Raw genomic sequence first — 27,784 nt, 5'->3', positions numbered from 1 at the left:
TTTTTTTTAGGCAATATAGGGGAGGAAAAGGTCTTTTACGATATTCTACGACAAAAGAAAGTTTCTCTAGGCTATAAAAAAAAGAAGTTCAAAAATTCGAAAAATTGACATTTTTCCACAAAGGTTAACCCCTGGTTTTGGTCGAAAAATCGCCATCTATCCAACTTTTTTTTTTAGGTAATAAAGGCCGGGTAAAAGTCTTTTAGGATATTCTACAAAAAAAGACAGCCTTTCTAGGCTATAAAAAAGAGATGTTCAAAAAGTCGAAAAATTGACATTTCTCCAAAGGGGTTAACCCATGGTTTTGGTCCAAAAATGGCCATTTCTCCAATCTTTTTTTTTAGGCAATATAGGCCAGCAAAATAGCTTTTACGATATTCTATAAGGAAAAAACACTTTTCTAGGCTATAAAAAAAGGAAGTTCAAAAAGTCAAAACATTGACATTTTTACAAACGGGTTAACCCATGGTTTTGGTCGAAATATGGCATTTTTCCAACTTTTTCTTTTACGCAATATAGGACTGGAAAATGTTTTTACGATATTCTACGACGAAAAAACGCCTTTCTAGGCAATAAAAAAAAGAATTCAAAAAGTTGAAAAATTGACATTTTTCCAAAGGGGTTAACCCATGGTTTTGTCTTAAAATAACCACTTTTCTAACTTTCTTCTTTAGGCAATATAGCCCAGGAAAATGTCCTTTACGATATTCTACGAGGAAAAAACGCCTTTCTAGGCTATAACAACAAGAAGTTCAAAAACTCGAAAAATGGACATGTTCCCAAAGGGGTTAACTCATGGTTTTGGTCGAAATATGACCATTTTTCCAACTTTTTTTTTACGCAATATAGGTCTGGAAAATGTTTTTTACAATATTCTACGACGAAAAAACGCCTCTTTAGGCTATAAAAACACGAAGGTCAAAAAGTTGAAAAATTGACATTTTTCCAAAGGGGTTAACCCATGGTTTTGGTCCAAAAATGGCCATTTTTCCAACTTTTTTTTTTCTAGGCAATATAGGTCAAGAAAATGTGTTTTATGATATTCTAGAACGAAAAAACGCCTTTCTAAGCTATAAAAAAAAAAAGTTCAAAAAGACGAAAAATTGACATTTTTGCAAAGGGGTTACCCATGGTTTTGGTCCAAAAATGACCATTTTTCCAAGTTTCTTTTTTTAGGCAATATAGGTCAGAAAATTTGTGTTTTATAATATTCTAGAACAAAAAAACGTCTTTCTAAGCTATAAAAACAAGAAGTTCAAAAAGTCAAAAAATTGACATTTTTCCAAAGGGGTTAACCCATAGTTTTGGTCCAAAAATGGCCATTTTTCCAATTTTTTTTTTTTAGGCTATAAAAGTCAGGAAAATGTGTTTTATGATATTCTAGAACGAAAAAACGACTTTCGAAGCTATAAAAACAAGAAGTTAAAAAAGTTGAAAAATTGACATTTTTGCAAAGGGGTTAACCATGGTTTTGGTCCAAAAATAGCCATTTTTCCAACTTTCTTTTTTTAGGCAATATAGGTCAGAAAATTTGTGTTTTATAATATTCTAGAACAAAAAAACGTCTTTCTAAGCTATAAAAACAAGAAGTTCAAAAAGCCGAAAAATTGACATTTTTCCAAAGGGGTTAACCCATAGTTTTGGTCCAAAAATGGCCATTTTTCCAACTTTTTTTTTCTAGGCAATATAGGTCAGGAAAATGTCTTTAATGATATTCTAGAACGAAAAAACGCCTTTCTAAACTATAAAACCAAGAAGTTCAAAAAGTGGAAAAATTGACATTTTTCCAAAGGGGTTAACCCATGGTTTTGGTCCAAAAATGGCCATTTTTCCAACTTTTTTTTTTAGGCAAAATAGGTCAGGAAAATGTGTTTTATGATTTTCTAGAACGAAAAAACCCCTTTCTAAGCTATAAAAACAAGAAGTTCAAAAAGTCGAAAAATTCACATTTTTCCAAAGGGGTTAACCCATGGTTTTGGTCCAAAAATGGCCATTTTTCCAACTTTTTTTTTTTAGGCAATAAAAGTCAGGAAAATGTGTTTTATGATATTCTAGAACGAAAAAACGCCTTTCTAACATATAAAAACAAGAAGTTCAAAAAGTCGAAAAATTGACATTTTTGCAAAGGGGTAAACCCATGGTTTTGGTCCAAAAATGGTCATTTTTCCAACTTTTTTTTTTTAGGCAATATAAGTCAGGAAAATGTGTTTTATGATATTCTAGAACGAAAAAACGGCCTTCTAAGCTATAAAAACAAGAAGTTCAAAAAGTCGAAAAATTGCCATTTTTGCAAAGGGGTAAACCCATGGTTTTGGTCCAAAAATGGCCATTTTTCTAACTTTCTTTTTTTAGGCAATATAGGTCAGAAAATTTGTGTTTTATAATATTCTAGAACAAAAAAACGTCTTTCTAAGCTATAAAAACAAGAAGTTTAAAAAGTCAAAAAATTGACATTTTTCCAAAGGGGTTAACCCATGGTTTTGGTCCAAAAATGGCCATTTTTCCAATTTTTTTTTTTAAGGCAATATAAGTCAGGAAAATGTGTTTTATGATATTCTAGAACGAAAAAACGCCTTTGTAAGCTACAAAAACAAGAAGCTCAAAAAGTCGAAAAGTTGACATTTTTCCAAAGGGGTTAACCCATGGTTTTGGTCCTAAAATGGCCATTTTTCCAACTTTTTTTTTTGTAGGCAATATAGGTCAGCAAAATGTGTTTTTATGATATTCTGGAACGAAAAAACGCCTTTCTAAGCTATAAAAACAAGAAGTTCAAAAAGTCGAAAAATTGACATTTTTCCAAAGGGATTAACCCATGGTTTTGGTCCAAAAATGGCCATTTTTCCAACTTTTTTTTTAGGAAATATAGCTCAAGAGAATGCGTTTTATGATATTCTAGAACGAAAAAACGCCTTTCTAAGCTATAAAAACAAGAAGTTAAAAAAGTCGAAAAATTGACATTTTTCCAAAGGGGTTAACGCATGGTTTTGGTTCAAAAACGGCCATTTTTCCAACTTTTTTTTTAGGAAATATAGCTCAGGAGAATGTCTTTTATGATATTCTAGAACGAAAAAACGCCTTTCTAAGATATAAAAACAAGAAGTTTAAAAAGTCGAAAAATTGACATTTTTCCAAAGGGGTTAACCCATGTTTTTGCTCCAAAAATGGCCATTTTTTCAACTTTCTTTTTTTAGGCAATATAGGTCAGGAAAATGTCTTTAATGATATTCTAGAACAAAAAAACGCCTTTCTAAGATATAAAAAGAAGAAGTTCAAAAAGTCGAAAAATTGACATTTTTTCAAAGGGGTTAACCCATGGTTTTGGTCCAAAAATGGCCATTTTTCCAACTTTTTTTTTTCTAGGCAATATAGGTCAGGAAAATGTGTTTTTATGATATTCTAGAACGAAAAAACGCCTTACTAAGCTATAAAAACAAGAAGTTCAAAAAGTCGAAAAATTGACATTTTTGCAAAGGGGTTAACCCATGGTGTCGGTCCAAAAATGGCCATTTTTCCAAGTTTCTTTTTAGGCAATATAGGTGAGGAAAATGTCTTTTATGATATTCCAGAACGAAAAAACGCCTTTCTAAACTATAAAAAGAAGAAGTTCAAAAAGTCGAAAAATTGACATTTTTCCAAAGGGGTTAACCCATGGTTTTGGTCCAAAAATGGCTATTTTTCTAACTTTATTTTTTAGGCAATATAGGTCTTAAAAATGTGTTTAATGATATTCTTGAACGAAAAACGCCTTTCTAAGCTATAAAAACAAGAAGCTCTAAAAGTCGAAAAATTGACGTTTTTTTAAAGTGGTTAACCCATGGTTTTGGTCCAAAAATGGCCATTTTTCCAATTTTTTTTTTTTCTAGGCAATATAGGTCAGGAAAATGTGTTTTATGATATTCTAGAACGAAAAAACGCCTTTCTAAGCTATAAAAACAAGAAGTTCAAAAAGTCGAAAAATTGACATTTTTGCAAAGGGGTTAACCCATGGTTTCGGTCAAAAATGGCCATTTTTCCAAGTTTCTTTTAAGGCAATATAGGTGAGGAAAATGTCTTTTATGATATTCTAGAACGAAAAAACGCCTTTCTAAGCTATAAAAACAAGAAGTTCGAAAAGTCGAAAAATGGACATTTTTCCAAAGGGGTTAACCAAGGTTTTGGTCCAAAAATGGCCATTTTTCTAACTTTCTTTTTTTAGGCAATATAGGTCAGAAAATTTGTGTTTTATAATATTCTAGAACAAAAAAACGTCTTTCTAAGCTATAAAAACAAGAAGTTTAAAAAGTCAAAAAATTGACATTTTTCCAAAGGGGTTAACCCATGGTTTTGGTCCAAAAATGGCCATTTTTCCAATTTTTTTTTTTAAGGCAATATAAGTCAGGAAAATGTGTTTTATGATATTCTAGAACGAAAAAACGCCTTTGTAAGCTACAAAAACAAGAAGTTCAAAAAGTCGAAAAGTTGACATTTTTCCAAAGGGGTTAACCCATGGTTTTGGTCCAAAAATGGCCATTTTTCCAACTTTTTTTTTAGGAAATATAGCTCAAGAGAATGTGTTTTATGATATTCTAGAACGAAAAAACGCCTTTCTAAGCTATAAAAACAAGAAGTTTAAAAAGTCCAAAAATTGACATTTTTCCAAAGGGGTTAACGCATGGTTTTGGTTCAAAAACGGCCATTTTTCCAACTTTTCTTTTAGGAAATATAGCTCAGGAGAATGTCTTTTATGATATACTAGAACGAAAAAACGCCTTTCTAAGATATAAAAACAAGAAGTTTAAAAAGTCGAAAAATTGACATTTTTCCAAAGGGGTTAACCCATGTTTTTGCTCCAAAAATGGCCATTTTTTCAACTTTCTTTTTTTAGGCAACATAGGTCAGGAAAATGTCTTTTATGATATTCTAGAACAAAAAAACGCCTTTCTAAGATATAAAAAGAAGAAGTTCAAAAAGTCGAAAAACTGACATTTTTTCAAAGGGGTTAACCCATGGTTTTGGTCCAAAAATGGCCATTTTTCCAACTTTTTTTTTTCTAGGCAATATAGGTCAGGAAAATGTGTTTTTATGATATTCTAGAACGAAAAAACGCCTTACTAAGCTATAAAAACAAGAAGTTCAAAAAGTCGAAAAATTGACATTTTTGCAAAGGGGTTAACCCATGGTGTCGGTCCAAAAATGGCCATTTTTCCAAGTTTCTTTTTAGGCAATATAGTTGAGGAAAATGTCTTTTATGATATTCCAGAACGAAAACACGCCTTTCTAAGCTATAAAAACAAGAAGTTCGAAATGTCGAAAAATGGACATTTTTCCAAAGGGGTTAACCATTGTTTTTGGTCCAAAAATGGCCATTTTTCCAACTTTCTTTTTTTAGGCAATATAGGTCAGAAAATTTGTGTTTTATAATATTCTAGAACAAAAAAACGTCTTTCTAAGCTATAAAAACAAGAAGTTCAAAAAGCCGAAAAATTGACATTTTTCCAAAGGGGTTAACCCATAGTTTTGGTCCAAAAATGGCCATTTTTCAAACTTTTTTTTTCTAGGCAATATAGGTCAGGAAAATGTCTTTAATGATATTCTAGAACGAAAAAACGCCTTTCTAAGCTATAAAACCAAGAAGTTCAAAAAGTGGAAAAATTGACATTTTTCCAAAGGGGTTAACCCATGGTTTTGGTCCAAAAATGGCCATTTTTCCAACTTTTTTTTTTAGGCAAAATAGGTCAGGAAAATGTGTTTTATGATTTTCTAGAACGAAAAAACCCCTTTCTAAGCTATAAAAACAAGAAGTTCAAAAAGTCGAAAAATTCACATTTTTCCAAAGGGGTTAACCCATTTTTTTGGTCCAAAAATGGCCATTTTTCCAACTTTTTTTTTTAGGCAATAAAAGTCAGGAAAATGTGTTTTATGATATTCTAGAACGAAAAAACGCCTGTCTAAGATATAAAAAGAAGAAGTTCAAAAAGTCGAAAAATTGACATTTTTGCAAAGGGGTAAACCCATGGTTTTGGTCCAAAAATGGTCATTTTTCCAACTTTTTTTTTTTAGGCAATATAAGTCAGGAAAATGTGTTTTATCATATTCTAGAACGAAAAAACGGCCTTCTAAGCTATAAAAACAAGAAGTTCAAAAAGTCGAAAAATTGACATTTTTCCAAAGGGGTTAACCCATGGTTTTGGTCCAAAAATGGCCATTTTTCCAATTTTTTTTTTTAAGGCAATATAAGTCAGGAAAATGTGTTTTATGATATTCTAGAACGAAAAAACGCCTTTGTAAGCTACAAAAACAAGAAGTTCAAAAAGTCGAAAAGTTGACATTTTTCCAAAGGGGTTAACCCATGGTTTTGGTCCTAAAATGGCCATTTTTCCAACTTTTTTTTTTGTAGGCAATATAGGTCAGCAAAATGTGTTTTTATGATATTCTGGAACGAAAAAACGCCTTTCTAAGCTATAAAAACAAGAAGTTCAAAAAGTCGAAAAATTGACATTTTTCCAAAGGGGTTAACCCATAGTTTTGGTCCAAAAATGGCCATTTTTCCAACTTTTTTTTTTCTAGGCAATATAGGTCAGGAAAATGTTTTTTATGATATTCTAGAACGAAAAAACGCCTTTCTAAGCTATAAAAACAAGAAGTTCAAAAAGTCGAAAAATTGACATTTTTGCAAAGGGGTTAACCCATGGTTTCGGTCAAAAATGGCCATTTTTCCAAGTTTCTTTTAAGGCAATATAGGTGAGGAAAATGTCTTTTATGATATTCTAGAACGAAAAAACGCCTTTCTAAGCTATAAAAACAAGAAGTTCGAAAAGTCGAAAAATGGACATTTTTCCAAGGGGTTAACCAAGGTTTTGGTCCAAAAATGGCCATTTTTCTAACTTTCTTTTTTTAGGCAATATAGGTCAGAAAATTTGTGTTTTATAATATTCTAGAACAAAAAAACGTCTTTCTAAGCTATAAAAACAAGAAGTTTAAAAAGTCAAAAAATTGACATTTTTCCAAAGGGGTTAACCCATGGTTTTGGTCCAAAAATGGCCATTTTTCCAATTTTTTTTTTTAAGGCAATATAAGTCAGGAAAATGAGTTTTATGATATTCTAGAACGAAAAAACGCCTTTGTAACCTACAAAAACAAGAAGTTCAAAAAGTCGAAAAGTTGACATTTTTCCAAAGGGGTTAACCCATGGTTTTGGTCCAAAAATGGCCATTTTTCCAACTTTTTTTTTAGGAAATATAGCTCAAGAGAATGTGTTTTATGATATTCTAGAACGAAAAAACGCCTTTCTAAGCTATAAAAACAAGAAGTTTAAAAAGTCGAAAAATTGACATTTTTCCAAAGGGGTTAACCCATGGTTTCGGTCCAAAAATGGCCATTTTTAAAAGTTTCTTTTAAGGCAATATAGGTGAGGAAAATGTCTTTTATGATATTCTAGAACGAAAAAACGCCTTTCTAAGCTATAAAAACAAGAAGTTCGAAAAGTCGAAAAATGGACATTTTTCCAAAGGGGTTAACCAAGGTTTTGGTCCAAAAATGGCCATTTTTCTAACTTTCTTTTTTTAGGCAATATAGGTCAGAAAATTTGTGTTTTATAATATTCTAGAACAAAAAAACGTCTTTCTAAGCTATAAAAACAAGAAGTTCAAAAAGTCAAAAAATTGACATTTTTCCAAAGGGGTTAACCCATGGTTTTGGTCCAAAAATGGCCATTTTTCTAACTTTCTTTTTTTAGGCAATATAGGTCAGAAAATTTGTGTTTTATAATATTCTAGAACAAAAAAACGTCTTTCTAAGCTATAAAAACAACAAGTTCAAAAAGTCGAAAAATTGACATTTTTCCAAAGGGGTTAACCCATGGTTTTGGTCCAAAAATGGCCATTTTTCCAACTTTCTTTTTTTAGGCAATATAGGTCTGGAAAAATGTCTTTTATGATATTCTAGAACAAAAAAAGGCCTTTCTAGGCTATTAAAACAAAAACTTCAAAAAGTCGAAAAATTGACATTTTTCCAAAGGGGTTAATCCATGTTTTGGCTCCAAAAATGGTCATTTTTCCAACTTTTTTTTTTAGGCAATATAGGTGAGGAAAATGTCTTTTATGATATTCTAGAACAAAACAACGCCTGTCTAAGCTATAAAAACAACAAGTTCAAAAAGTTGAAAAATTGACATTTTTCCAAAGGGGTTAACCGATGGTTTTGGTCCAAAAATGGCCATTTTTCCAACTTTTTTTTTTCTAGGCCTTATAGGTCAGGAAAAGGTTTTTTATGATATTCTGTAACGAAAAAACGCCTTTCTAAGCTATAACAACAAGAAGTTCAAAAAGTCGAAAAATTGACATTTTTACAAAGGGGTTAACCCATGGTTTTGGTCCAAAAATGGCCATTTTTCCAACTTTTTTTTTTTAGGCAATATAGGTCAGGAAAATGTGTTTTATGATATTCTAGAACGAAAAAACGTTTTTCTAAGCTATAGAAAAAAGAAGTTCAAAAAGTCGAAAAATTGACATTTTTCCAAAGGGGTTAACCCATGGTTTTGCTCCAAAAATGGCCATTTTTCCAATTTTTTTTTCTTAGGCAATATAGGTCGGGAACATGTCTTTAATGATATTCTAGAACAAAAAAAGGCCTTTCTCAGCTATGAAAAAAAAAAATTTCAAAAAGTCGAAAAATTGACATTTTTCCAAAGGGGTTAACCCATGTTTTTGCTATAAAAATGGCCATTTTTCCAACTTTCTTTTTTTAGGCAATATAGGTCAGGAAAATGTCTTTTCTGATATTCTAGAACGAAAAAATGCCTTTCTAAGATATAAAAACAAGAAGTTCAAAAAGTCGAAAAATTGACATTTTTCCAAAGGGGTTAACCCATGGTTTTGGTCCAAAAATGGCCATTTTTCCAAATTTTTTTTTTTAGGCAATATAGGTCAGCAAAATGTGTTTTATGATATTCTAAAACGAAAAAACGCCTTTCTAAGCTATAAAAACAAAAAGTTCAAAAAGTCAAAAAAATTAACATTTTTCCAGAGGGGTTAACCCATGGTTTTGGTCCAAAAATGGCCATTTTTCCAACTTTTTTTTTTTAGGCAATATAGGTGAGGAAAATGTCTTTTATATCAAGGCATGTGTTCTAAACAAGGCCCAACTCTGCGCGAGCTCTGCTTGCAATTCCGGTCACGTACTTTCCGAAAAGGAACAGAATTAAAATATAAACAAACAACTGTGTTGGATAAATCTGGCCACGGTTGTGGCAGGTTTAATGAAATCAAAGCTAACATAATCACAACACATCGATATATGTAAACCGATTAACCTACTGAATAAAAAATGGGGCGAGAAAAATCCGCCACAAACTACAAAACAAAATATTTAAGAAAAGGAAAAAAGAAGAAATAGGAAATACCGTGAACAATAATAACCCGCAGGCAGGTGAAGGGGAAGGAGGAGGGAAAGATTTTGCTCTAGATCTGACCGAGTTGATGACGAGGGAGAGAAGGAAGAATTATTGGGAAAATATCTCGATATACCTACTTAACCCTGACACCGCCCTATAACCTAATTGGCTAGATTTCCAGTACCTGGTACAGCCTGACCTAGCGAGTTATCATGTGAGTATCATGCCTTGCCATAAATTACATTATGTCTGCCATAATGTCTAGTTTTATATCAAGGCATGTGTTCTAAACAAGGCCCAACTCTGCGCGAGCTCTGCTTGCATTTCCGGTCACGTACTTTCCGAAAAGGAACAGAATTAAAATATAAACAAACAACTGTGTTGGATAAATCTGGCCACGGTTGTGGCAGGTTTAATGAAATCAAAGCTAACATAATCACAACACATCGATATATGTAAACCGATTAACCTACTGAATAAAAAATGGGGCGACAAAAATCCGCCACAAGCCACACAACTGTGGCTGAAGCCCCACAAAAAGAAGCAAAGCTCGCGTGAAAGCTGGAAAGCGAAAAATTGTTGGACACTTTTAAAACTAAGAAGAAGAAGAAGAAAATAAAAATTTGTCAATACTAAACGTGACGTCAACGAAACGGCAGCCCTTGTCTGAACCGTGAAATTGAACGTCTGGTACAAATTAGAGAGATGATAATCGATAGGAAAATTCGGACTTAAAAATTGTCAACCAAGTAGCAGCCCAATGACTGACCTACCAAAAAGGCATAATAACAGAACGAACTAAGTCATACGAAACGAGAACTAATGCCAGCCAAATAGCAGCCCAATGACTGACCCATTCGGCCGGCCTAAAAGCAGAATGAATAAGATTAGGAACTAACTACTCAAAGGTCAGTTAAAAATGGTTGTCTAAGCCCACCAAGTAGCAGCCCAATTGTCTGACCTACTTTCGACACGTTGGCAAATCAATTAATTAGCGTGAAGAACTTCCGACCTCAAATAAACTTTAAATGCGTCGGATTTCCAGCGACCAAGAGCACGAATTTGCACGTCAGAATAACCTTGTTCAGCGGCATGGCACGCGCCGCCAATGCGAAAGCTATGAGTCTTGTACCGACTACTGTCCAGACCACAGTAAGATAAGCACTGCTGAAGTGCGACATTGAATTGGTGAACAGAGATGGCGGTCTGATCAGCGTGACAAAAAAGTGGACCTGGACGAGTTCCCCTGATATTACAATACTGATATAGGGCTGTAACAGGGCAAAAAGTGAAAGAGACATCCTTGGCAAGTAAAATGTCAAAAGGTCTGCGACTAGCGTTATGCTTATACTCGGTAATAGTAATCTTTGCCCCCTGCACTTGGCCATGACGAAATAAGAATGTTAGATTACTGTACTGAACGACAGAACGCGCAAATCGTGTGCTCTTGGACGCCAGCTCACCTATGCGAAAAAGACCGTAAACGCGACAAGAAACATCGTCGAAAAAAGAGAACGTTGAAATGCCGAAGAGTTAGAAAAAGTAAGAGAGCGAATCAGCTGGTGCAATATGGGCCGTGTAATTGGCAGACGAATGTCCGACGGCTGTTGACGGCTCAAAGCTGTCAACAGCTTGTCAATTAGAAAAGATTTGGTAGGGTCATTAAAACCTTTGAGCTTATGTGCATAGGAAATGGCAGAAAGATATGATTTTATGGTGGAACAGGCCAATTTACGAAACGAGAGATAAGAAATAAAAAGAGGGATACAAGTAGGGGGTAAAGGTAAAGGAGGATTGGTTGAACCGTACAAGTGAGCATAGAATTGGCGGAAAACGACCCACGCACGCTGATACAGGCGCCGCGAGCTGGCTGTGAGAGTAGAATTTAGTAGACCTGTCAAGTTAGCACCCAACTCTTCGGCAATAGGTTCTCGGGGATAGGGGTCGGGAGCTGGTCGGCTTCTTCTTGAACTTTGTTACCTGGGAACGTGAAATGTAATCGGCACTAGAATTGATTAACCCAGGAATATGGCGAGCTTGAAATATTATGTTATGTTTGAGGCAACTTAGCACTAAATCCCTTAATAGCACCATGATACCCTGGTGTTTAGACGTCTGATTATTAATAATGTCAACAACGGCGGCATTGTCAGTGAAAAATATGATACGTTTATCTGCCATTATGTGCCCCCAAATATGAACAGCAATGACAATGGGAAAAAGCTCCAAAAGCGCGATGTTATAAGATTTCCAGTGGTTCGGCCAAGTTCCGTGAAGCCAATGGCGATCAAAGACCGCACCAAAACCTATCGAACCTGCGGCATCAGTATAAAGCTGAAGACTCTGGGATGTTTCCCAAACGTCACTTAAGAAAAACGATCGCCCGTTAAAATCGTCAAGAAAACGGAGCCAAAGCATGATATCTAATTTAGCGCCTCGCGAAAGACGAATGTGATGATGAGGCTTGTTGACGCCTTTGGTAAGATCTATCATGCGACGCAGAAAAGCGCGACCCGGAACAACCACGAGGCATGTAAAATTCAATAAACCTATCAGTGATTGGAGTTCCTTTAGGCAGACGGAGCGCCGGGCCTGGAAATTTTGTAACATCGCACGACACTTGAGAAGTTTGTCTTCTGGTAGGCGAGCCTCTTGGCGTACAGAATCAAGCGTAATTCCAGCAAATTGTAAAACAGTCGCGGGACCCACCGTTTTTTCAGGGGCCAAGGGAACGCCAAGATAATTACACATCAAAATAAAATTATCTAAGTCGTGTTCACATTGTCCTTTGCTTGGGGCTATGAATAAAAAATCGTCTAAAATATGTAATACTGCGCAAGCACCAAGATGATTGATGGACAACCACTCAAGTGCCGTACTAAATGCTTCAAAAATCGCACAGGAACTGGAAAGCCCCATCGCGAGACACCTATCAAAATAGTACATGTTGTCCCATTTCAAACCAAGCAAGGAATAGTCAGCAGGGTGAATAGGAATTATACGGAAAGCAGATTTCACGTCGGTTTTGGCCATAAAACAACCCTTTCCTAACCGCTTGAGTAACTTCACCGCATCCCCGACCGATGCGTATTTCACGGTAGAACAATAATCCGGGATAAAGTCATTTACGGAAGAACCCTTGGGGTAAGATAAATGGTGTATTAATCGAAATTCAGATGGATCCTTTTTGGGAACAATGCCAAGTGGAGAGCAACGAAAATTGGGAAAGGGGGGAGCTGTGAAAGGACCAACAATTCTCCCTGCATCACATTCCTTGCGTAACTTAGCATGCGTTACCACTGGCTGATCCAGAGCGCTTTTAAGATTAGGAGACTCAGACGAAAACCGCTCACCAACAAAGTGAATACGAAAACCAAAACCAAAACCGTCAACAAGAAATTGTTTTAAAACTCTGTCATAACCATGCAGCAAAAAATCAAGCCGATCCACTCTTACTGGCGTGACTGGCTTGCTGTGGAGAACCCGATGTACTATCTCGTTTGCCTTTTGAACTGAAAGGGAATCCACTTTTGGGCGCCGAAGCTGAGCACTGGCCGCCCGGGTGTTTTCCACCACATTTAAAACACACGTGTTCGAATTTGCATCCGGAACAGTGCTTACCTGCTTGAAAGGCCCAGCAGGTCCCTTTCGGAAAGAACTGAGAACGAAAACGTGGTTTGTTGGTGGGCGGTTGCGGTTTGCGAAAAGTATTTGACGCCCGTAACCACAACTCCCAATGTATCCTATCCCATGGATACTGCTCTGGTGCCGATTGTCTTACGTAACGAAATTGTTCATCATACCAATGCCAATCTCCCCCCTTTGTAGCCAGATCTCGGACCACCTCGCAATATTTCATTAATTGAGGAGTGTAATTGTTAAATCTTTCCGCGTAAACAGAAACGAAAATATTAAACGCAGAGACCCACTGGGAAATGTTGGCTATTTTCTTAGAAACGTGACAGGGTTCAAGCGTCAGTTGAGGCTGGCTCGAAGTACCGGCGACTGACGGTGTCATAGATAATGAGTATTTCCCCTCCTGCTGAGGTGAATCAGACAATAACGACCCGAAATTAATATATTCATTCGCCCAAATTTTTGCTTTGATTTTGGAACTAACTCTCGAAGTGAGAGGGACAGAAACACTGGTGAATTGAACTTGTGGTCTTTGATCATACGGACCCGTGTTAACTAAGTCTAAAGGATCAACTGCTCCAATACCTGACTGAGGATTGGTGATGACATGGACGTCATCATCCACAGCCTGTTCAACAAGTCCAGTTGGCGCTTGCGTAACTACTGGCGTTGGGGAGTTGTTGTCGAGCAGCGAAGCCAATTTCTCAGGCGAGAAGGCCGTCTTTACTGCTTGTGTAATTACGGCAGAAATGGTAGCGGTGATTGCGGCGACATCCACGGACACTGTGCCTGGGGATGAACTTGAAGGGTTGGAAGCAAGCACGTTAGCCTGCTCAGTTGTAGTGCTCTCATGAACAGTGGGCGCCTCCTCAGGACGCAGTCTTGGCCGCCTGGCTCTCTTGTTGGGGCGAACGGATGGAATAGCGGTGGGCGCGGTAGCTTGAGTTGCTGGTCGTTTTCGCGGAGGCATTTTTTACAAAAAAGACTACTGAAACTGGCAAAAATAAACAAGACTGAGACAATTAACAGCACTGCAGGGGATACGAATATACCCCGCGAGCCATTGTTGTCTGTAAAGTTACTTAGCACTTGGGAGAGGCAGTTCAAGATAAATATAGCCTAACAGGCCCGACGTAGCCACAAAAGAAATTGAAAAATATAAGTGACAAAATACGATAAATAAGACAGCAGTAACAGTATAGAAAAAAAAAACAAAAACAAAAACAAACAAAAAACAAACAAAAAAAGCCAAGTTCCATGAAAAAACGTGCATAATCACTGATATCGAGTGCATTGGACACACCTCCCAAAAAAGGGGGCGGTCAAAAGTGGTTGTACACTCAAAATGGTAAAGCGAAAGCACAAAATAACATAACCAAAGCCGCAAAAATAAACACGATATTTAAACCGTGCATGAACAAAGTAGCACGCCTGCTTATAGGTAGGAAATTACTTTCCAACAACAAGTGAACAAAGGGCAAGGCTGCATAACATTCGGCTTGGTAAAGAGCAACAAATATTAAAATTAGGGAACTGGCAAATACATGGGAAAAAATTACTGCTGTTAACGACCTGAGAAAATTCGTATACATCTAAGAACTGCGCCTCTCAAACTGCGAAAATATTTATAATGTCCGAGTTTGTTTAAATGAACACCATCCCGAGCAAGAAAACGTCATTTACAACGCCAAAACCCTCTGTGACGCCAGTAAAATACATAAGGAATGGGTTCTAAAACCACCTTCAGATACTTCGTTAACAAGTCAACCTGTTTGTTAAAAGAAGAGGCATCTTGCCGGTAAAGGGTTTGACAAACGCAAATCAATTCCACTCCATATGACTCATAAAGTAAACGACACAGATCTTCAATTGCCGAGCCAGTTTCAACGGCCGAAATGGTGGTAAGGTCGTTCGTACCTAATTGCATGATCACTACATTGGAAGCGAACTCCTCTACTATACCTAAATCGTACTGCCTAGTTTTAGAAACCGTTCTACCTCCAATCCCATGCCATCGTATGAGCAGATCGCCATCTAGACTTAAATTTTTCGCGCAGCGCGCATTAAAATTGCGGTAAAGAAAATCGTGCACGCGGCGAATGAAAGAGTGGCCCAGAATTAAAACACGGATTGGCGGCATGAGGAAAAGAAAATATAATCAAAGGAAGTACTTGCCTGAAAAGATTTTGCTCGAGATCTGACCGAGTTGATGACGAGGGAGAGAAGGAAGAATTATTGGGAAAATATCTCGATATACCTACTTAACCCTGACACCGCCCTATAACCTAATTGGCTAGATTTCCAGTACCTGGTACAGCCTGACCTAGCGAGTTATCATGTGGGTATCATGCCTTGCCATAAATTACATTATGTCTGCCATAATGTCTAGTTTTATGATATTCTAGAACGAAATAACGCCTTTCTAAGCTATAAAAACAAGAAGTTCAAAAAGTCGAAAAATTGACATTTTTCCAAAGGGGTTAACCCATGGTTTTGGTCCAAAAATGGCCATTTTTCCAACTTTTTTTTTTAGGCAATATAAGTCAGGAAAATGTCTTTTATGATATTCTAGATCGAAAAAACGCCTTTCTAAGCTATAAAAACAAAAAGTTCAAAAAGTCAAAAAAATTAACATTTTCCCAGACGGGTAAACCCATGGTTTTGATCCAAAAATGGCCATTTTTCCAACTTTTTTTTTTTAGGCAATATAGGTCAGGAAAATGTCTTTTATGATATTCTAGAACGAAAAAACGCCTTTCTAAGCTATAAAAATAAAGAAGTTCAAACGGACGAAAAATTGACATTTTTCCAAAGGGGTTAACCCATAGTTTTGGTCCAAAAATGGCCATTTTACCAACTTTCTTTTTTTAGGCAATATAGGTCAGGAAAATGTGTTTTATGATATTCTAGAACGAAAAAACGCCTTTCTAAGCTATAAAAACAAGAAGTTCAAAAAGTCGAAAAATTGACATTTTTCCAAAGGGTTTAATCCATGTTTTGGCTCGAAAAATGGCCATTTTTCCAACTTTCTTTTTTTAGGCAATATAGGCCAGGAAAATGTCTTTTTTTGATATTCTAGAAGGAAAAAACGCTTTTCTAAGATATAAAAACAAGAAGTTCAAAAAGTCGAAAAATTGACATTTTTCCACAGCGGTTAACCCATGGTTTTGGTCCAAAAGTGGCCATTTTTCCAACTTTTTTTTTTAAGCAATATAGGTCAGGAAAATGTCTTTTATGATATTCTAGAACGAAAAAACGCCTTTCTAAGCTATAAAAACAAGAAGTTCAAAACGTCGAAAAATTGACATTTTTCCAAAGGGGTTAACCCATGGTTTTGGTCCAAAAATGGCCATTTTTCCAACTTTTTTTTTTTAGGCAATATAGGCCAGGAAAATGTCTTTTTTGATATTCTAGAAGGAAAAAACGCTTTTCTAAGATATAAAAACAAGAAGTTCAAAAAGTCGAAAAATTGACATTTTTCCACAGCGGTTAACCCATGGTTTTGGTCCAAAAGTGGCCATTTTTCCAACTTTTTTTTTTAAGCAATATAGGTCAGGAAAATGTCTTTTATGATATTCTAGAACGAAAAAACGCCTTTCTAAGCTATAAAAACAAGAAGTTCAAAAAGTTGAAAAATTGACATTTTTCCAAAGGGGTTAACCCATGGTTTTGGCCCTAAAATGGCCATTTTTCCAACTTTTTTTTTTCTAGGCAATATAGGTCAGGAAAATGTGTTTTATGATATTCTGGAACGAAAAAACGCCTTTCTAAGCTATAAAAACAAGAAGTTCAAAAAGTCGAAAAATTGACATTTTTCCAAAGGGGTTAACCCATGGTTTTGGTCCAAAAATGGCCATTTTTCCAACTTTTTTTTTTAGGCAATATAGGTCAGGAAAATGTGTTTTATGATATTCTAGAACGAAAAAACGCCTTTCTAAGCTATAAAAACAAGAAGTTCAAAAAGTCGAAAAATTGACATTTTTCCAAAGGGGTTAATCCATGTTTTGGCTCCAAAAATGGCCATTTTTCCAACTTTCTTTTTTTAGGCAATATAGGCCAGGAAAATGTCTTTTTTGATATTCTAGAAGGAAAAAACGCTTTTCTAAGATATAAAAACAAGAAGTTCAAAAAGTCGAAAAATTGACATTTTTCCACAGCGGTTAACCCATGGTTTTGGCCCTAAAATGGCCATTTTTCCAACTTTTTTTTTTCTAGGCAATATAGGTCAGGAAAATGTGTTTTATGATATTCTGGAACGAAAAAACGCCTTTCTAAGCTATAAAAACAAGAAGTTCAAAAAGTCGAAAAATTGACATTTTTCCAAAGGGGTTAACCCATGGTTTTGGTCCAAAAATGGCCATTTTTCCAACTTTTTTTTTTAGGCAATATAGGTCAGGAAAATGTGTTTTATGATATTCTAGAACGAAAAAACGCCTTTCTAAGCTATAAAAACAAGAAGTTCAAAAAGTCGAAAAATTGACATTTTTCCAAAGGGGTTAATCCATGTTTTGGCTCCAAAAATGGCCATTTTTCCAACTTTCTTTTTTTAGGCAATATAGGCCAGGAAAATGTCTTTTTTGATATTCTAGAAGGAAAAAACGCTTTTCTAAGATATAAAAACAAGAAGTTCAAAAAGTCGAAAAATTGACATTTTTCCACAGCGGTTAACCCATGGTTTTGGTCCAAAAGTGGCCATTTTTCCAACTTTTTTTTTTAAGCAATATAGGTCAGGAAAATGTCTTTTATGATATTCTAGAACGAAAAAACGCCTTTCTAAGCTATAAAAACAAAAAGTTCAAAACGTCGAAAAATTGACATTTTTCCAAAGGGGTTAACCCATGGTTTTGGTCCAAAAATGGCCATTTTTCTAACTTTTTTTTTTAGGCAATATAGGTCGGGAAAATGTCTTTTATGATATTCTAGAACGAAAAAACGCCTTTCTAAGCTATAAAAAGAAAAAGTTCAAAAAGTCAAAAAAATTAACATTTTTCCAAAGGGGTTAACCCATGGTTTTTGTCCAAAAATGGCCATTTTTCCAACTTTTTTTTTTTAGGCAATGTAGGTCAGGAAAATGTGTTTTATGATATTCTAGAAGGAAAAAACGCCTTTCTAAGCTATAAAAACAAAAAGTTCAAAAAATCAAAAAAATGACATTTATTACCAAGGGGAATTAATTATTTTATGCAGCCTGCGCGGCGTTTTTCAGTATCCCGGATGGGTACATCCGGGACTTACAATGGTAGATACTTAAACATCCAAACATGTGATTTCAGGCCTCTTTCAGTTCAGCTTCGGTGCAGGGCAAACATTTCTCTGAAAAGTGAAGAACATTTAGAAAGAAACCCCCCTTTATCCCAGTTCAGAAGGACCTTGAAAGGAGGAGCAGATTTCAACGATCAGTTAAGTAGGCTCTGTTTACTTGTTTTTAGCGCAGTTAATCGCTATCACAAATCCTGTTGTTCGAGTCACATGGGGGCTGGTGAACCAGAAACCGCGTGTGCTTATTCATTTTGCTGGTGCTTAGATCGCCGGACTGGCGATCCAAAAATCTCTAGGAAGGCTTCACTTAGAATGTGTTCAGCCTGTTTGGTAGTATTTCTCGTGATGGGGCGGCCTAGAGTGGATAAAACAAACCAGTACGATCTCGGAAACATTCGCAGCACCGCCCCCCATTTTACTGACCTTGAGCTGAGATCAGGCGATTTTATACGGGGTAATGAAAGCTACCCTGAGTTAATCTCACTCTCTGCGGTCGCTTTACCTAAGCTAGTACTTAAAGACCGGGAATTGCGAATTTGAAGTGGTACCGAGCCACGTCATGTCTTAGACGGATAAGAAAAAGAATCTTTCAGCATAAACAACATGGCCGATCCCAATAGTCGCAAGTCCCCTTAGGGAAACATTCCACGGGCGGCTCGTCGGCAGATACAGTCGTGAGAGTTGACAGAATCGGGGTTAACCGGTAGCCAACGACTAGTGTTGAACGCCCTCGTTGGAATACTTTACATCGCCATGGGAAAATAGGCCCTTCACCGAAGCAATTGGGGAGCCATTTTGAGAGCACTTTCCGAAGTGAAAGAGTTTCTTTTGTTTTGTTGTTTTGTTAATATATATGGTAAGTCAGCGAGTTATGTTGCTCACTGATACAGCTATTTTTGTCAGCCACGATGCAATAAGTTATATTATTTGGTTTGCCCCAGTTCTGTTATTTTGAGTGGCCATATTATCACCACTCTGGTTGTGTATTAGAGGGATGTACAGTTCTGGCGTTTGTCAGCATGGGTCATGATACTTATTCGGCGGGAGTGTTATTGCTCTGTGCCATTCATGTACCATTTTGTGCTGTTGCATCCTTTTGTTTGCCTATAACTACCTTGTGGTGTTATAGTACAGTTATTTGTGCCAGATTGTTTGATACTGTCATCTTCTCTGGTTTTTATTTTATTTATTGTTTAACTGAGGGCTCCAATAAGTGGCTGTTTCTTCTTTTGTCTCACGGGTGGCCAGTGAGGGCTTTGAAGCTCTTAGTAGAGCTTTACTTTTGGTTGTAATTCTAGACAACCAGATTAATGTTGGAGTTTTTGTAGTTACCAGAATGCCACCCAAGAGAGGTCAAAACTACACAGAGAGAGTTAACAAACGACGTCGTGTCGCTGACAGCAGTGTCACTACAGACGCGGTGGTGCAGCCACATCCATCACGGCTTCAGCCAGTCCAGTTGCAGGAACCTTCAAATGCTGCCCGGCAACCCCACAGCTAACCCTTTCTGCAGAAGTATTGGCAACGCTGTCAAATTCCATCTCAGCAGCAGTATCAGAAGCACTGTTGACTGTGGCACAGCCCCGGCAACCTGCAGCAACGGCAGCAGCAACAGCATTCCCAGTCGCCCATCCTTCAACATCTGCAGCAGCGGCAGCAGTCCCGGAGGTGCAGTTTGTTCCCGATCCCATATCAATTTCAAGTGCAGAGGTGGTGAACAGAGGTTCAAGCGTTGTAGAAGCAAACCCCACCACTCCCAATGCTGACCAGTCGGTCCTCAACACCGTCAACAATGCAGTGCAGCAAGTGACAAGCTCCTTACTACCTGGTGCAGCACCTCAAAGTAAGAACACTTTTTTGTCAACTGCAGTGCCACTAACCCATCGTGTACCCGATAAGGTCAAAAAACAAATATGGTCCAACGAGTATGTGGACTTTGCACTACTGTTGAATAATAGCTTTACTCACTCAGATGATCATTATACCTACAGGGTAGAGAAAGGTGATGGCGGCAAGCCAGCTTTAGTTTTAGCACCTAATCCTAAGCGGCAGACTGTTCAATCAATTGAGCAGTGGGTCTCGGCCTTTCAGGTGTTTGTCGCCATCTATTCAGAAAAAGCCCCTTACGACACCCCGGCCCTCATGAAGTATGGGTCTGTCATTCGAGAGTTAGCCTCTCAGGGAGCCAATTGGAGGTTCTATGATGAGAATTTTCGTAGTATTAGGCAGACAGGGGGGGCCCCTTGGGACCAAATTCACTCTGAGCTATGGCTTAGGTCTCATTCCTTTCGCCCCAAACTTAGTACCCAGCCGGGAAAAAGTAAACAACAGGGATCATTTATCCCAAAGGGATTTTGTTGGAAGTTTCACAGGGGGATTACATGTCCAGGATGCTCTTACAAGCACCAGTGTTTCCGGTGTGGAAACGGCCACCCAATTTCCAAATGCCAACAAACCGCCAAACAGCCGGCTGGAAATGCGGGGCCCAAAACAACATCTTTTACCAGCCAGGGCACTCTCAACCGCACCCCTTCAATCCGAAGCACTCCCAACTCCGGTCAAAGCTAAGAGTTTAGCAAAATATTTATCAGGTTACCCAGAAAAGTTGTGTAATTATTTGTTAGGGGGCTTTTTACATGGTTTCCGTTTACATTATTATGGCCCCTTAGAGAGCAGTTTTTCTAATAATCTTGTGTCAGCATCTGAGCACCCAGATCGGGTTGATCAAAAGTTAACTAAAGAGATCCAAGAAGGTCGTATAGTGGGACCTTTTTCAGAGCCCCCACTGCCTAACCTTCGAATATCTCCCTTGGGGGTCATCCCCAAGAAAGTGCAAGGTGAATTTAGGATGATTCACCATCTTTCCTTTCCCTTTGGTGCATCAGTTAATGATTTTATTCCGCAAGAGTTTTGTTCAGTACACTATGCTAAGGTCGATGATGCAATTCGGTTTATCAAACGTTTAGGCAGAGGTTGTACTCTTGCTAAGACGGATGTTCGGAGTGCTTTCCGCATTATCCCAATACACCCTTTAGATTATCACTTACTGGGAATGCAATGGGAAGGGAACTATTATGTCGACCGCTGCCTCCCCATGGGTTGTGCTAGTTCCTGCAAGACCTTTGAGGCCCTTAGTACCGCAATGGAGTGGGTAGCTCGCAACAAATTAGCGATACCCAACATCGTACATATTTTGGATGACTTTTTGATTCTTGAAAAATCCCACGAAGCTTGTGATGCTAGCCTTCAAAGGTTTTTGCATTTTTGTGAGGACATTGGTGTTCCCATGGCTCCCGATAAAACGGAAGGCCCTAGTCCGGTATTAACTTTTGCAGGCATTGAATTAGATTGTTTAGAGATGGAGGCCAGGCTTCCGAAAGAAAAAGTTGACAAAACCCTAAACGCAATTCGCTGTCTTCTACCCAGGAAAAGAGTACAACTGAAGGAGCTCCAATCCCTTGTAGGTCTCCTGAATTTTGCCTGCTCGGTAATTACTTCGGGTCGAGTTTTTATTAGGCGCCTAATAAATCTCACTGTTGGGGTCAAGCGTGCTCACCACAGAATTCGGTTAACTTTGGAAACGAAAAAGGATTTAAGAATCTGGGAAACTTTCTTAGAATCCTTCAATGGAAAGTATTTTTTCTTAGAAGAAGCCTGGTCAACCTCTCATAACTTGCAATTTTTCACTGATTCTGCACAGTCTAGTGGGTATGGAATTGTTTTTGGCAGGGATTGGGCTTACGGTACATGGCCAGACGCATGGAAGGCACAGAATATTTGTTTTCTTGAATTTTTTCCTATTGTCGTAGCCCTCAGTACATGGTCTAGTGACCTGAGAAACAAGAGGGTGCTCTTTTTTACCGACAATGAGAGCGTAGTACATGTTATCAATAAGCAAACAACGAAGGACACTAAGATGCTAGCATTGTTGCGTACAATGGTTCTGATTTGCTTGAGAAACAATATCTTCTTTAGGGCGCGTCATATTCAAGGAGTTAAGAATGTGTTGGCTGATAGTTTATCTCGCTTACAGGTCGACAAATTCCGCACAGTGTCGCAGGGCATGGACCCAACACCAACCCCGCTGCCATCATACCTTCTACCAGAGAACTGGGAGATAGGCTAGCCAAGTTATTAGAAGTTAGTCTGGGTACAACATCTTTAACCGTATACCGTCGCCCCTGGCAAATGTTGCAAAAATTTATTAGGGATCGCCTGGGGCTCCAAATTCAGCTGTTTCCCCTTTCAGCACATACTTTAGCCCTGTTTATTGCCTTTTTAGCTGAGAAAAACTATGCAGCCTCCACCGTCTCTAGTTACATTTCTGCACTAAGTTTCCCCCATCGTTTAGCTTCTGTGCCTGATCCCACTAAGTCGGAAATGATCAAAATTGCATTGCGGGGTTACAGTAAAATGAACCCTTCGAGAGACACACGGTTGCCCATTTCATTACCCATACTCGAAAATATCATTTTGGCCTGCGAACACACAAAATCATCTCTGTATAGCAAAAAATTAACTCAGGCAATGTATGCTCTTGCCTTCTTTGCTGCCCTTAGAGTTGGTGAACTAACTTATCGGGGCAATCTACCTGGTCAAAATATCATTAGTTTCGGTCAAATTGCCTTTATGGAAACCAGGGAGAGCACTGTCACAGCACTAAAGCTAACGTTAAGGAACTACAAGCATAGCGACTCTTCGAGCCCAGTAGATATTTTCATTTACCGAGAGAGACCAGTTTGCCCGGTCCATCTCCTGTCAGAGTATATAAATATTCGGGGACAATTTCCGGGGCCTCTTTTCTGCTGGCCAGATGCCTCTCCAATAACTCGATCCTTCTTTGTGACAGCATTAAAGGAAGACCTGCAATTTTGTGACTTGGATATTTCACACTATAAGACTCATAGCTTTAGGATTGGTGCTGCTTCCTGGGCAGCAGCAAAGGGTATGTCAGATACACAGATAAGGGATTTTGGACGCTGGAAATCTAATGCATTTTTGCGATATATTCGAACCTCCACAATGGGGTCTCAGTCAGCCTTCCAAGCGTAACTTAGTGCCGTTTGCCCATGCTTACAGTGGTATACTAGTATAGACATAGTAAACTTCCCCAAACATGACGCAGATCTGTTGTGCAGGGGCCAATTGTATCTGTGTTATGTTTGTCTTAACATTGACAGTGAATACAGAGTATTATAGTCTGAGCCAAATCTTAGATTTACATATCTTACGTCTACTACATATAGTAGACACTCTTATATTGCTTTATCCAACCATGTGGGCATGGGCCACTTGGTCACTGGGTTAAGCAAATGTAGTTCATTATTCTTGCAGAGCTCAACAGTGTATCGTCTTTGTTTAACTTGAAAGGATTAGGTAGGGCCGGCTTAGGAGCATTTGTGCAGGGGCCAACTGTTTCCTAAAATGGCAAATTTCCTTGAGCATAACTTGAATGTATAATTCATAAGCAGGTGTAATTTAGGTGCGGCGGCTGAGCAGGGGCCAGCAGTCTGACCTTGTATGATAGGTTTATTAGGTAGTCCCAGTTTTGAGAGCATTTGTGCAAGGGCCAAATGTTTCCCTTCAGGGTCTGCTTCTCCCGCCTTTCAGCTATTCGAGGTTAATGAATTTATTTCAGTTCACAGTTTGTCATTTCACTCTAGGATTACCTGCTTGAGGGGCGGTTGTGCATGGGCCAACTGTTCCACAAGCATGACAATATTTTTCATTAGTATTAACATGTCGATGGATACTAGGTTCCACTTTCTCATTCCCACAAGCGGGCACTAGGATTGTGTACTTGCAAGTTTAAGTTGTTTTACAGTATTTTTTGTTCAGGCACTGTGCAATGCTTGGGCTTCGGGTGGGGCGGCCCTGTCTCCAGGGGTCGATCAGGGCTTTGGCGTGTTTGCCCTCACCTTTGCTGGGATGAGGCTTTTATTTCCGGTTTTTGTGTAATTTGATTTGGTATTATCAATAAACGGCCACTTAACTGAGTGGCCAAATTATGGCAAATAATGGTGTCCGTTCAGTTCTCCCAGCAAACCGAGCTCACCCCTAGCAATGCACATGGTACAACACATGGTTTATTGGCAAGCGAGCAAGGGGCATAAATGACATTTATTACCAACGGGAATAAATCATTTTATGCAGCCTGCGCGGCGTTTTTCAGTATCCCGGATGGGTACATCCGGGACTTACAATGGTAGATACTTAAACATCCAAACATGTGATTTCAGGCCTCTTTCAGTTCAGCTTCGGTGCAGGGCAAACATTTTCCCACCCTATTACCCCGCCCATGGTTTCGGATCAGTCCCATCGGTGCGTTATGTTCTTATTTGGTGCGTGTTTGCCCTCACCTTTGCTGGGATGAGGTTTTTATTTCCGGTTTTTATGTAATTTGATTAGGTATTATCAATAAACGGCCACTTAACTGAGTGGCCAAATTACGGCAAATAATGGTGTCCGTTCAGTTCTCCCAGCAAACCGAGCTCACCCCTAGCAATGCACATGGTACAACACATGGTTTATTGGCAAGCGAGCAAGGGGCATAAATTAACATTTTTCCAGAGGGGTTAACCCATGGTTTTGGTCCAAAAATGGCCATTTTTCCAACTTTTTTTTTTAGGCAATATAGGTCAGGAAAATGTCTTTTATGATATTCTAGAACGAAATAACGCCGTTCTAAGCTATAAAAACAAGAAGTTCAAAAAGTCGAAAAATTGACATTTTTCCAAAGGGGTTAACCCATGGTTTTGGTCCAAAAATGGCCATTTTTCCAACTTTTTTTTTTAGGCAATATAAGTCAGGAAAATGTCTTTTATGATATTCTAGATCGAAAAAACGCCTTTCTAAGCTATAAAAACAAGAAGTTCAAAAGGACGAAAAATTGACATTTTTCCAAAGGGGTTAACCTATGGTTTTGGTCCAAAAATGGCCATTTTTCCAACTTTTTTTTTTTAGGCAATATAGGTCAGGAAAATGTGTTTTATGATATTCTAGAACGAAAAAACGCCTTTCTAAGCTATAAAAACAAGAAGTTCAAACAGTCAAAAAAATTAACATTTTTCCAGACGGGTTAACCCATGGTTTTGGCTAAAAAAATGGCCATTTTTCCAACTTTTTTTTTTTAGGCAATATAGGTCAGGAAAATATCTTTTATAATATTCTAGAACGAAATAACGCCTTTCTAAGCTATAAACACAAGAAGTTCAAAAGGACGAAAAATTGACATTTTTCCAAAGGGGTTAACCCATGGTTTTGGTCCAAAAATGGCCATTTTTCCAACTTTTTTTTTCAGGCAACATAGGTCAGGCAATTGTCTTTTATGATATTCTAGATCGAAAAAACGCCTTTCTAAGCTATAAAAACAAGAAGTTCAAAAGGACGAAAAATTGACATTTTTCCAAAGGGGTTAAACCATGGTTTTGGTCCAAAAATGGCCATTTTTCCAACTTTTTTTTTTTAGGCAATATAGGTCAGCAAAATGTGTTTTATGATATTCTAGAACAAAAAAACGCCTTTCTAAGCTATAAAAACAAGAAGTTCAAAAAGTCGAAAAATTGACATTTTTCCAAAGGGGTTAACCCATGTTTTGGCTGCAAAAATGGCCATTTTTCCAACTTTCTTTTTTTAGGCAATATAGGTGAGGAAAATGTGTTTTATGATATTCTAGAACGTAAAAACGCCTTTCTAAGCTATAAAAACAAGAAGTTCAAAAAGTCGAAAAATTGACATTTTTCCAAAGGGGTTAACCCATGGTTTTGGTCCAAAAATGGCCATTTTTCCAACTTTTTTTTTTTTAGGCAATATAGGTCAGGAAAATGTCTTTTATGATATTCTAGAACGAAATAACGCCTTTCTAAGCTATAAAAACAAGAAGTTCAAAAGGACGAAAAATTGACATTTTTCCAAAGGGATTAACCCATGGTTTTGGTCCAAAAATGGCCATTTTTCCAACTTTTTTTTTTCAGGCAACATAGGTCAGGCAATTGTCTTTTATGATATTCTAGATCAAAAAAACGCCTTTCTAAGCTATAAAAACAAGAAGTTCAAAAGGACGAAAAGTTGACATTTTTCCAAAGGAGTTAACCCATGGTTTTGGTCCAGAAATGGCCATTTTTCCAACTTTTTTTTTTTAGACAATATAGGCCAGGAAAATGTGTTTTATGATATTCTAGAACAAAAAAACGCCTTTCTAAGCTATAAAAACAAGAAGTTCAAAAAGTCGAAAAATTGACATTTTTCCAAAGGGGTTAACCCTTGGTTTTGGTCCAAAAAGGGCCATTTTTCCAACTTTTTTTTTTTAGGCAATATAGGTCAGCAAAATGTCTTTTATGATATTCTAGAACAAAAAAACGCCTTTCTAAGCTATAAAAACAAGAAGTTCAAAAAGTCGAAAAATTGACATTTTTCCAAAGGGGTTAACCCATGTTTTGGCTGCAAAAATGGCCATTTTTCCAACTTTCTTTTTTTAGGCAATATAGGTGAGGAAAATGTGTTTTATGATATTCTAGAACGTAAAAACGCCTTTCTAAGCTATAAAAACAAGAAGTTCAAAAAGTCGAAAAATTGACATTTTTCCAAAGGGGTTAACCCATGGTTTTGGTCCAAAAATGGCCATTTTTCCAACTTTTTTTTTTCAGGCAACATAGGTCAGGCAATTGTCTTTTATGATATTCTAGATCAAACAAACGCCTTTCTAAGCTATAAAAACAAGAAGTTCAAAAGGACGAAAAGTTGACATTTTTCCAAAGGAGTTAACCCATGGTTTTGGTCCAGAAATGGCCATTTTTCCAACTTTTTTTTTTTAGACAATATAGGCCAGGAAAATGTGTTTTATGATATTCTAGAACAAAAAAAACGCCTTTCTAAGCTATAAAAACAAGAAGTTCAAAAAGTCGAAAAATTGACATTTTTCCAAAGGGGTTAACCCTTGGTTTTGGTCCAAAAAGGGCCATTTTTCCAACTTTTTTTTTTCTAGGCAATATAGGTAAGGAAAATGTCTTTTATGATATTCTAGAACGAAAAAACGCCTTTCTAAGCTATAAAAACAAAAAGTTCAAAAAGTCAAAAAAATTGACATTTTTCCAAAGGGGTTAACCCATGGTTTTGGTCCAAAAATGGCCATTTTTCCAACTTTTTTTTTTTTAGGCAATATAGGTCAGTAAAATGTCTTTTATGATATTCTAGAACGAAAAAACGCCTTTCTAAGCTATAAAAACAAGAAGTTCAAAAAGTCGAAAAATTGACATTTTTCCAAAGGGGTTAACCCATGGTTTTGGTCCAAAAATGGCCATTTTTCCAACTTTTTTTTTTTAGGCAATATAGGTCAGTAAAATGTCTTTTATGATATTCTAGAACGAAAAAACGCCTTTCTAAGCTATAAAATCAAAAAGTTCAAAAAGTCCAAAAATTGACATTTTTCCAAAGGGGTTAACCCATGGTTTTGGTCCAAAAATGGCCATTTTTCCAACTTTTTTTTTCAGGCAACATAGGTCAGGCAATTGTCTTTTATGA

The 27,784-nt window shown here is 37.3% G+C and overlaps 2 protein-coding genes across 2 annotated transcripts; one reads left to right on the top strand and one right to left on the bottom strand.

Moving 5' to 3' along the window:
• Window positions 1-12,806: 12,806 nt before the first annotated feature.
• On the bottom strand, window positions 12,807-13,976 carry LOC140926679 (uncharacterized). The gene has a single exon (XM_073376421.1). The coding sequence runs from the start codon at window positions 13,974-13,976 to the stop codon at window positions 12,807-12,809; it is 1,170 nt and encodes a 389-aa protein (XP_073232522.1).
• A 4,499-nt stretch (window positions 13,977-18,475) lies between these two features.
• On the top strand, window positions 18,476-23,317 carry LOC140926577 (uncharacterized). Its single transcript, XM_073376333.1, has 3 exons — window positions 18,476-18,595; window positions 19,667-20,108; window positions 22,299-23,317. The coding sequence occupies exons 1-3, from the start codon at window positions 18,476-18,478 to the stop codon at window positions 23,315-23,317; spliced, it is 1,581 nt and encodes a 526-aa protein (XP_073232434.1).
• Window positions 23,318-27,784: the final 4,467 nt, after the last annotated feature.

Source organism: Porites lutea, chromosome 1, assembly GCF_958299795.1.
Source record: "Porites lutea chromosome 1, jaPorLute2.1, whole genome shotgun sequence".
NCBI classification, from domain to species: Eukaryota; Metazoa; Cnidaria; class Anthozoa; order Scleractinia; family Poritidae; genus Porites; species Porites lutea.
This window is presented reverse-complemented; position numbering and strand designations above follow the sequence as displayed.

Excerpts from the sequence above, each read along its gene's own strand:
- LOC140926679 (XM_073376421.1), bottom strand. The coding sequence starts at position 13,976 with ATGCCTCCGCGAAAACGACCAGCAACTCAAGCTACCGCGCCCACCGCT.
- LOC140926577 (XM_073376333.1), top strand. The coding sequence starts at position 18,476 with ATGGGGGCTGGTGAACCAGAAACCGCGTGTGCTTATTCATTTTGCTGG. Across the intron at positions 18,596-19,666 it reads GAATGTGTTCAGCCTGTTTG|CAGTGTCACTACAGACGCGG; the intron begins GTAGTATTTCTC and ends TGTCGCTGACAG. Across the intron at positions 20,109-22,298 it reads ACCTGGTGCAGCACCTCAAA|GTCGACAAATTCCGCACAGT; the intron begins GTAAGAACACTT and ends TCTCGCTTACAG.